This window comes from Octopus bimaculoides, chromosome 2 (assembly GCF_001194135.2).
Source record: "Octopus bimaculoides isolate UCB-OBI-ISO-001 chromosome 2, ASM119413v2, whole genome shotgun sequence".
In the NCBI taxonomy this organism is placed as follows: Eukaryota; Metazoa; Mollusca; class Cephalopoda; order Octopoda; family Octopodidae; genus Octopus; species Octopus bimaculoides.
Window position 1 is genome coordinate 131,418,551 of NC_068982.1, and position 11,265 is coordinate 131,429,815.

Consider the following 11,265-nt stretch of genomic DNA (forward strand, 5'->3'; position numbering starts at 1 on the left):
ATTCTCGGAGTGGTTGGCGTTAGGAAGGGCATCCAGCTGTAGAAACTCTGCCAGATCAGATTGGAGCCTGCTGCAGCCATCCGGTTCACCAGTCCTCAGTCAAATCAACCAACCCATACTAGCATGGAAAGTGGATGCTAAACGATGATGATGATGATGATGATGACGATGATGATAATATATACATACATACATATATATATATATATATATATATATATATAGTAAGAGGAGAGACATATAATATCCAGGCAGATACCAAATTTCTCTGAGTAAAATGCCAGAGCTGGTTCCGTCAGATGTGCATTTTTTGGTAAACTTCCTTTAGCTCCCATCTGATGTTACAGTTTATTTTGTGACTATTTAGAGTGTAAAGTACAATATTGATAATAAGGAGAATGAAGAATTTGAACATTCAAACTTTATGTTTATTTACAGTTGGTTTATTCATAATAATTGTCTTACACGTGTTTCGACTGCATTAACTGTATATTGTTGCATATTTATATGTAGCGATTTATGCATTATTAGTACAATCTCTTCAGTGTATATAAGTATGACATTGTCCCGAAGAGGAATTATCCTCTGCTAAGCCTAATTCAAACTAGTAGTGGAGAAAAATACCTCTGTGAGCAATATCATACTTATACACCCTAAAGAGATCATACTAATAATGCATAAATTGCTGCATATAGATATGCAATAGTATGCAGTTAGTGCAATTGAAACACGTGTTGGACAATTATTATGAATGAACTAACTGGAAATAAACAAAGTTTGAATGTTCATATTCGTCATTCTCCTTATTATCAACACACAAACACACACACACACACACACACACACGCACACACACACACACACATGCAAAAGAGATAACAAAAGTATCAGGCTTTAAAAAAATAAGTCCTGCAGTCGATTCATTCAGCTAAAAGTTCTTCAAGGCAGTGTCTCAGCATAGCTGCAGTGTAATGACTGTAACAAGTAAATGATAAAATATAAATGAAATAGCTTTTGGTTTCACTCTATATCATGGCACCTTGGACAAGGATTATCTACTGTAGGTTTGGTTGACCAATGAATTGTGGGTGGAATTTTGTTGACAGAAACTATACAGAAGCCTGCAAAACATACACGCACACACACACACACACACAGAGATATGTACATAATCACAAGCATGTGCACACATATACATATATGTATATACATATTATGTATGTCAGCATGTGTGTGTGTGTGTGTGCGTATGTGTATGTTTATGTCTACATAGCTTTCATAGCAGCTGTGACATTTATGTTTCAAGTAGACAATATGTACTGCAACTTGGCAGTTTGGTGTGCAAAATCCAGTGGAATAAAATACTTTATCTGAGGAGGAGGAAACACTGCTATCAGAAGGGGCATCTGTTCCTAAAATAAATACTTCCTTAAGAATTCTCATCCACTCCATGCTAACATGGAAAAAGCAGATGTAAAAGCAATGAGGATGATGAAAAGAATTTTTGTATAATGTCAGAAACCATTCAGTCTTCTGCACTTATTAAATTTCCTGCTGGAATTCAAATGATATACAATAATAATTAAATTTTCAAATATTTTTGGATTCCTTGCACACTATGCTCTAAGAAGCTCCAAACATCATTCTTTTCACACATGCATCAGGTCTCTAGAGCAGAACAGTCTGACATTAAAAGAAACAAACAAAAAAGGAAAAAAAAAGTTATTTAAAAAAATACTAAATTCACTACTTCAGATATATATTTCAGATAAATCTTGAATTAAAGTTACAGGGAAACAGATTTCATTAATATATTGAAACAACTTTCAAAAATAGACATGACCGTCACACCAGGCACAAAGACATATGCAGGAGTGTGGCACTATCAATGTGGAACTATACTCCATGATGACTTAACCATTTTCTTATATTACTTTACCTTTGTTTCTATAATTACTATTTTTCAAAAATTGTTGGATTATTTTACTTTTTACTTTTATCTAACATTTGTAATAGCAATTATTTTTGTGTTGAAGAGATACCACGGAAGATTGCATGTAGGAGTAGCACTCCATTGTGGACCTCTATAAATAGTGACAGGATGGAGAAAATAGCAAATAATTCTAATGGATATAGCTATGAGAAGGATGGGTATTGTCAACCAACTTTGTTATATACATTATATACAATATATCATTGGTTCTCAGCCATTTTTTTTATTTAAGGACCTTTTTACAAGGCCGGCTATTTCAGGTGAGTCTGGGCAAGTCGATTACATTGACTCCAAGACTCAACTAGTACTTATTTTATTGACACTGAAAGGCAAAATTGACCTTGGCAGAATTTGAACTCTGAACATAAAGATGGACAAAATGCTACAAAGCATTTTGCCTGGCATACTAACAATTCTGCCAGGTTGCTATCTTGAGCTACTCAAATGTTGATATTCAGTCACTAATGGATTAGCTCCAGCTTCTGGCCACAATCACAGTGTCTCCTCTCTCTAGCTCTGCTATTGTTTCTATAACAGTCTCCATTCCTCAGAGTAGGCTAGTCTTGTACCTCCACCATACAGGCATCTCTGACTCACTTGTCTTTCCACTTCTCGTCCCTCATACTGTATCCAAACCTTTTGACCCTGCACTGACCACTATTCCCAGTCTTTCTCCCCAGAATATTGGCCATTTGGAGTCTTCTCCCTGCTCATGCCTTCTTTCCAGCTGGTGTTGAGCTGCAGTAGTTTAAATGGTGCATCAATGGCATCAAGCTCACTGGCATTGGAGGGCTTGTAAAGATCATGAGCAATGTCCTTTCAACTAGACCTCAGCTTGTCTACCCTGTAGTCTCTGCTTATAAGATCAGACTTGGTCATTTGGAGGTTAAATATCTTGAACCTGGACACAAGTCTGTATTGATGGTATGATACAATCTAATGATGCTTCATATGGTTATATATCATATAGTGACTTTGTCATCTTCACTTTCATTTGTCTTTTAAAAGATTTGTTAAATATATTATGAATAAATGTCATAGGAATCTGAATAAGGCACCGTACATCTATTAACCTAATGTGCATTTGAATGGTTGATTTATTCATTTGAACATTTTAAGAAATTAAATCAACTCCTGTCTCTCTGTGTCTCTCTTTTTCACTTTCTTTCTCTTCTCTCTGTTTCTCATGTGGTCACACATTAGCAAAAGCAACACAAATATGTCAGTAAAATCTCCCCTTTGATAGAATTCTAATATATTTCATATAAAATTCCCAGAAGAGCTGTTACTCTGATCAGGTTGATATACTAGTGAATTTATCCTCTCTAACCACACCCAGATGTTGTCAACAATTTGTAAACAGCATACTGGCAGAATTTGATGTTAAAGAATCCTAACCATGAAGTTAATCAGGAAATTACTTTCCTGAGCAATGTTGGTCTCAAACAAACCTAGGCTTTATCAATATACTGAAAATATTACAGAAAACTTTTCATGCCAAAATTGTATAATATTAATGCCTTTAAGAACTACAGCCCTTCTGCTCTTTGAGAATTCTGATGGGAACTCTATACCTCTATATACATATGGTAACCTCTTAAGTGTCTGTCATCAAATTCTAACTTGCAGGAAGGATCAAATATTCACACTGGAATGCAAACTGTCAGAGCTCCAAATCATTCTAGACAAGAACAGCCTGACATTCAAAGAACTATAATTATTCAATTTCTTTGGAAAAATTTACCAAAATTTCCTGTGAGACTTAAAAAAAAAATGCTAATTATACTGCTTTAGATAAATATTTAAATAAATCTTAGATTATAGCTACACTGTAACAAATTTCATGAATGTACTGAAATTACAACTTTCTGAAATAGACATGACCATCACAAATTTCAAGACGTAGAGCAGGAGTGTAGCACTATTGATGGAGAACTGTACTCTATAAATACACTATTTTTCATCATCATCATCATCATTATCATCGTCGTTTAACGTCCGCTTTCCATGCTAGCATGGGTTGGACGATTTGACTGAGGACTGGCAAGCCAGAAGGCTGCAGCAGGCTCCAAGCTGATCTGGCAGAGTTTCTACAGCTGGATGCCCTTCCTAACACCAACCACTCCAAGAGTGTAGTGGGTGCTTTTACGTGCCACCAGCACAAGGGCCAGTCATATGGTACTGGCAGTTTCAATTAATTTTTTAAATGATGAAGTGTTTAATAAAATAGCTTTGTCATTATTAAATTGATCTGCTGGAACAAATTAAGAAATTTCGATTGGAAATTTTTATTTAAACTACTTTAAAACAGTTTGTATCATAGAACCAAGGGTGGCCACAATTGGGTTGTTAAAAAAAAACTGAAAAAACTGAAACTAAGATCAAAACAAGCTACAACCCCATTCCTCACAGCTCAGTGAACAGTGATTTGAAGTAAAACTAACTGAAATGGTTATAGGAAATATAAATTTATTGACAGTAAATTTAATACTTTTACCACTCTACTGTTAGTGTATTTCTAAACCTTTTTATCTAGGTACAAATATCTTGTATTTCATTAAAAGGGAGAAATGAGGAAATGTAACATAAAAGCCTTTTCCAAGGATGTTAGTAAAATAATAGAGCAGATATAATGGTTTGAAACAAGAACTGAAACAGTGTCAAGAGTTTAAATGTCTTGGCTTTCAAGGACTTACTTTGCTTTATGATGTTGGTTTGTATCATAGAACCAAGGGTGACTCATTTTAATGGAAGTAAAACAGGCTAATTTTTCCACATAAAAACATCCAAATTTTAATTAATTCTCTTTTAATAAATCGTCACAATTTCTATTAGGTAAACTCACTCACCTTGCAAAATAGAGGACTGTAGAGATGAGGGTTTCATTGCAGATCGCTATTGTAATGTAACGACCCTCTCCGTAATCTGATGGAGCTGAACGAACACAGTAGCATAAGTAAATCCCAAAAATTAGGAATAAAACTTCAACTGAAAAAACAAAGAAAATTGGAAATTAAAAAAACCCATTAGTTATTTAATTTAACAGGATGTTACAGAAAAATCACAAGAATGTTTGTAATAAATAGCAAACATTTCTGCTAATGAGTTTAATTATATGTGGTAATGGATTTAATCAATTAATCTTTTTTTTTTTTTTGCTTAGCTTTTGTTTTGTATCATATTCACATGTTAATATGGTTAGGTAGCTTTTGTTGACACATTTAGTTTTGTAGTTGAATGCTTCTTTTGGCTGTCAACCACTCAGTTATTCATTACTAGTGGTAACTTTAGTGAAACAAATTGAAGTAAACACAGTTTTGTGGCTTTGTCTTATCTATCAGGGTGATACAATCATTTCTACTATAGGCAGAAGACCTGAAATTTTGGGTAGGGGGATAGTTGATTACATCAACCCCAGTTCTCAACTGGTACTTAATTTATGAACCCTGAAAGGATGAAAGACAAAGTCCACCATGGCAGAATTTGAACTCAGAATGTGAAGACTGATAAAATACCAATAAGCATTTCGCCCAGCATGCTAGCAATTCTACCAGTTTTCCGCCTTATAACTAGATAATATAAGGCCAATAGATATGACCAATATTAATAACTGTCTAACAATGTTGAATTATGACTAGAGAATTATGGTATTACAAGTAGATTTAGTCTTATTGCATAGCACTTTGGGTAAATGTCTTCTGCTATAGCCCTGGGTTGGTCAAAGCCTTATCAATGATATTAGTTGAAGAAAACTGAAAGACATCTGTCATGTATGTATGTATGTATGTATGTATGTATGTATTATCTATCTATCTATCTATCTATCTATCTATCTATCTATCTATCTATCTATCTACATACATCACACACACACGTGTGTTTTTGTGTGTGTGTGTGTGTGTGTGTGTGTGTGTGTGAGTGTTCATGTGTAGCTTTGCCTTGACATTATGCGATGATTGTAAATGAGCATCGTCATGCAAGCGAGGTTGTTCATTTCCAGTCTTCCAGCAAAAACATGTCTAGCCATGGGAAAATATTACCTTGCTTGGAAACAGGTGAGGGCTGGTAGCAGGAAGGGAATCTGTCCATTAAAAATCTGCTTCAACAAATTCCCTCTGACCTATATAAGCTTGGAAAAGTGGATGATGGAAGTGATGATGAGGATGATGATAGACAGGGTACGAAGAACAGCTCACATGATGCTTTAACCCATTAATTTTTAAAATACTCTGTCAAATGTAATGTTTATCTATTTACATTATTTTGAGTTAACCATGCATTATCTTATAGCTTTGAGATTTTGATGAAGTGGTTGTCTATTTTTATGGCAACATTGTAGGGTAGGTATGAGTGGCTGGATCTGGTCAGTTTGAACATAAAAAAAGTGGAATATTTGGGCCAGATATGGATAGCTTAAATGCTAAAGGATTAATTTTTTTGTATGGTTTCTGAGACTGATTAGAGAAAGCGAGTTAAGTAACCTAAAACTAGAGACCTGCTCTGAATGCAAGCAACTAGGTTGGACTGGATTGGATTACCCATGTTCAGTCCACTGTAGAATGTAGGCATCAGCATGTTGTCTCCACAAACCATAGCTACACTCAAACACTCATGAGGGCCATAAATTTGAGCTTGAGATTATATAGGTTTGACGAGCCTACTCTGTCATACTGACTCGACATGGCTTGGTAGAAAGGTGCAGTTTTTATACTCATTCCCTATTAGTAGTTAAGTCAATTACATTGACCCCAGTGCTCAACTGTTACTTATTTTATCAACCCCAAAAGGATGAAATGCAAAGTTGATGTCAGTGGAATTTGAACTAGGAAGATAAGGACACAAAATACTGCTAAGCATTTTGCATGGCATACTAACAATTCTACCAGTTCCTAACTGGATTAACTCAGCTAAATTCAGTCATGAAATGGGTTAAACCAGGTGTTAAACCAGGTAATGAATTAAATCTACTACCTTAAAACTTAAAATCATCATCATCGTCGTTTAATGTCTGCTTTCCATGCTGGCATGGGTTGGACAGTTTGACTGGGGACTGGTGAGCCAGAGGCTGCACCAGGTTCAATCTGATCTGGCAAAGTTTCTCGAATGTTGTTTTTCACGTTTTTCACCGGCACATGTGCCGGTAAGGCGACACTGGCAACGATCACACTTGAATGGTGCTTTTCACATGCCACTGGTATGGGAGCCAATCCGTAGCCCTGGCAACGATCATGCTCAGATGTGCTTTTAATGTTCCGCTGACACGAGTGCCAGTCAGGCTGATGGAATCATTAGTATGGTTAGTGACATTTCATCCATCATAATGTCCAAATTCCATTAAGGTTGACTTTCCTTTACGTCCTTTTAGGGTTGATAAAATAAGTACCAATTAAGCACTGGGGTTGAGGCAACTGATTTACCCACTTCCCCAAAATTGCTGGCCTTGGGATAAAATTTGAAATCAATATTTGAGGACAATTCAGTTGCGGTGTATAAATACAGAAAAACTGTATTAATTTCTTCAAAGCATGTAGTTTTAGATCTATGGATCACTAGGTTACAGGTCCAGCATGCATCTACACTACTAATCTGCTCAGCAAGTGATTTAGCAAATATTGTTGACTGTTTTAGGTTACATTACTTATATTACATCATCCATCACATTATTTATTCATGTTTATGCATTGGGCTGCATCATAAGTACAAAATATAGAATCTACACAATGCTTGCTGCAGCACTGAGATGTTCATTTATTAATTAAAGGTAACATTTCACTCTACCATTACTCTGAGTGTCACATTTGTATAACCATTTGCATAGATCCATATGTTGCAAATTTGTGTCTCTTCATTTGCCATTTTCAGATCAGTCAGGAGCAAATTGATTCTATAAATGTTTCCCCAGCGAAGCATAGTAAATGAGTTTGCCAGTCATGTATACTATATGTACATGTATATACTTGTAACTCATGCACAAATTATGAGCAGTTTGAATTGATTACTGAAATATTTGATGAGCAGTTTGAAATGGAACCAACTTTTCATATCAGACCTTGGTCTATTACCTTTTGAAATAAGCCCTCATTTCATGTCTGGTTTGGGCGTTTTGCCAGTTTTATAAGGGATTGTTTATAACTAACATTGTGTTTACAAGACAATAATGAAGCCCCTATGAAATCATTCAATTTACTAGAAATAACAACCAAATAGTCCTTAAATTACATGTTATTAGCTTAAGAAAAGGTAGGGCATTAAATAATGTAGTCCTAGGTACCTTTAAAAAGATGGGATGTCTGGATCAGGGAACACTTTGATTATTGATCTTCTTGATCAGAGCTGGTTTGGAGCTAAACAACTACAATGATGACAACAACGACAATGACAACGATGATGATGACAATAACAGCAGCAACAATGATAACAAGAACACTGAGACAATAAATTATCTTCCAATTTTTACTGTTTCTGATTTAGTACCTAACTGCTTTGAATTCAGATATTGCCATTGTCATCTTTGCTTTTCAATCCTCACAAGTTTGATAAATTAGCACCAGTGATATACAATGTTGTTGATTATCTTCCCTGCTTTTCTTCACCAAGGAAGTTAGGGAATTATATCAACTCCAGTACTTGACTGGTGCTTCAGGAAGGATGAAAGGCAAAGATGACCTGAGTGGTATTTGAATTCAGAATTTAAAGAGCTGAATCCAATACTGCTAGGTATATTCTCTAGCACTCTAATGGTTCTGCCAGTCCACAAACCCTGAATATTGCATAATAATAAATCTTGTGACACCCTATATACTGTATATGACACTCCAGGATATCATAATTCCTGAGGGCAGGGGTGTCAAGCATATGGTCTGCAGTTCATATGCAGCAGTGTTTAGTCTGGTCCTTTGCTCAATTTTATTAAAAAAAAAATTATTATTGGTTTTAATTTTAAAATATTCAATAAGATATATATTATTAGCATGCACTTAGAGTTGGAGGTCAACTAAAGGTGTGTTTAACGTTGGTTCCAGTTAGTAAAATCAATATAGCTAGGAGAAACTTTTGTTATTTTAACCAGTGAAAAAGAAGTACATGATTCCACATACTAACAGAAATGATCTATTTCCCCTTCACTTTGTATATACACATTAAGCTGAATGGCTTTTTTTAAAACTTCAGCTCATGTTTGAAATTGAAAGATTTTACAGCTGAAACAGGGCAAGCTTTCTGTAAAGCACTGGTCTTCTTAAGGACTGCATACATTTATTTGAACAATTTCTATCTCCACTGTCATTCTAAAGACTCTTATTTAATAGGGCTATATGAAATAAGTACCAGTGAAATCGACTAGTCCTCACCCCACAAATTTCAGGCCTTGTACCTATAGTAGAAAGGAGTATTATTAATATTATTACAATTTTGGTATTTTAATCCACATCTCTACTGCACCACCTGGTCTACCTTTATGTTTCTGAGGTGTGTGCAACATTGTGTAGACTCCACCTATTAGTGTACTGCATCAATTTGTGCTGTTACAGGTTTATTTTTTGTTTCTTTTTTATTATTATTATTAATAGAAAGAATTATTATTATTAATAGAAAGAATTGTTGTTGTTGTTGTTGTTGTTGTTGTTGTTGTTGTTGTTGTTGTTGTTGTTGTTATTATTATTATTATTATTATTATTATTATTATTATTATTATTAAAGCTAAGGTGGCGAGCTGGCAGAGTCATTAGCACATTGGGCAAAATTCTTAGTGGTATTTCGTCTGCCACTACGTTCTGAGTTCAAATTCTGCCAAGGTTGACTCTGCCTTTCATCTATTCGGGGTCGATAAATTAAGTACCAATTACATACTGAAAATCGATCTAATTGACTGGCCCCTTCCCCAAAAATTTTGGGCCTTGTGCCTAGAGTAGAAAAGATTATTGTTATTATTATTATTTTTATCATTGTTATTATATAACTGAATCCTCTCTCTAAAACAATTTTTGTTCCAGTTATAGTTAAGATTAGGCTGGTGGCAATTGTCTGTAAAATACAGCTGTGGGTTGTGTGACTTTTGAAAATTCATAATGGGTTTTGCACCAAAATAAGTTTGATGCATAGTAAATAAGCTAATATATGGTAACTTCTTAGAGTTAGTATGACTGGGTCACTGAAGGTTATATATTTTAGCCATGGATAAAACTCAGAATAGGTGAAAGGATCCACACCACTGGCCTTTAAATTTGCTAGCTAGCTCTCTATTGACCAGACCAGCAGCAGTACAACTTATATTAAGCAAGAATAAAATATAAGCAATATACAAACAACAGCATTGTTTCTCTTTACTAAATTGTTTTACTCACGTATTTCAATGACATAATCCCACCAATGTGCTCTGCAGACAAAATATTTGAGGCCAGCAGGGACTGTCACTCCAGAAGTAACTAGTGGGACATTGTCATTGACATGATCCAGATTGACCGCTGTCCAAGCAGCCATATAACCAAGCACGACAATCACCATGAGCAAGAGATATTTCAACAAGTCTTTGTCTTGCACATGGACACGGTGTGCTTTGCGAGATTGAAAATCTGCCAATAGTCTGAAATGAACAAAAGCATGAATAATTTAAGAGAGATATTTTGATATAACATGTGTTTTTATATCATATGAAATTACAATGGAACTATAGAGACAAGAAAAAATCATACCATATTCTACAAGAGTATAACTAGAATTCCATTTGATTTTTTATCATAAAATTACATAAGTCTTTTGAGAAAACATCACTACATTATACAGAATTATAACCACAATTCTATGTTTTATATCACATGAAATTACATGGAATTATAGGAAAAATAAAACATTACCACATTATACAAGAGTATACCCAGAATTACATTTGTGTTTTTTTTTAATCATAGAATTACATGGAACTATTAAGAAAACTTCACACAATATGTTAACACCGATTTCAGTGTTGTTTTCATGGTGATGGTGTCTCTGAGTTATTGACAGAACTGCTGATATAACAATAGATAACCAATAGCAATTATGTAAATCACTGGCCAGCATATATATTCATATATGTTTGTGTGTGTGTGTGTGTGTGTGTGTGTGTGTATGTGTGTATGTGTGTGTGTGTGTGTGCATGTGCGTACATATACACACATGCATACACACAAAAACCATGCCAAAACAGACACAGAGGCATGGCACAGGCTCCTGCCTGGCCAGTTCCTATCAAACTACCCAACCCATGCCAATGATGACGATGATATATATATATA

At 34.9% G+C, this 11,265-nt stretch overlaps 1 protein-coding gene across 1 annotated transcript in view; it reads right to left on the reverse strand.

Moving 5' to 3' along the window:
- LOC106867961 (probable G-protein coupled receptor 158) overlaps positions 1-11,265 on the reverse strand; it is a 244,957-nt gene that overhangs the window by 9,442 nt on the left and 224,250 nt on the right. Inside the window, exons 6-7 of the mRNA XM_014913042.2 lie at positions 10,336-10,574; positions 4,843-4,981 (exon numbers count right to left, since the gene is read on the reverse strand). Of these exons, the coding sequence (XP_014768528.1) occupies positions 4,843-4,981; positions 10,336-10,574 (378 nt within the window). The remainder of the gene's footprint in view (positions 1-4,842; positions 4,982-10,335; positions 10,575-11,265) is intronic.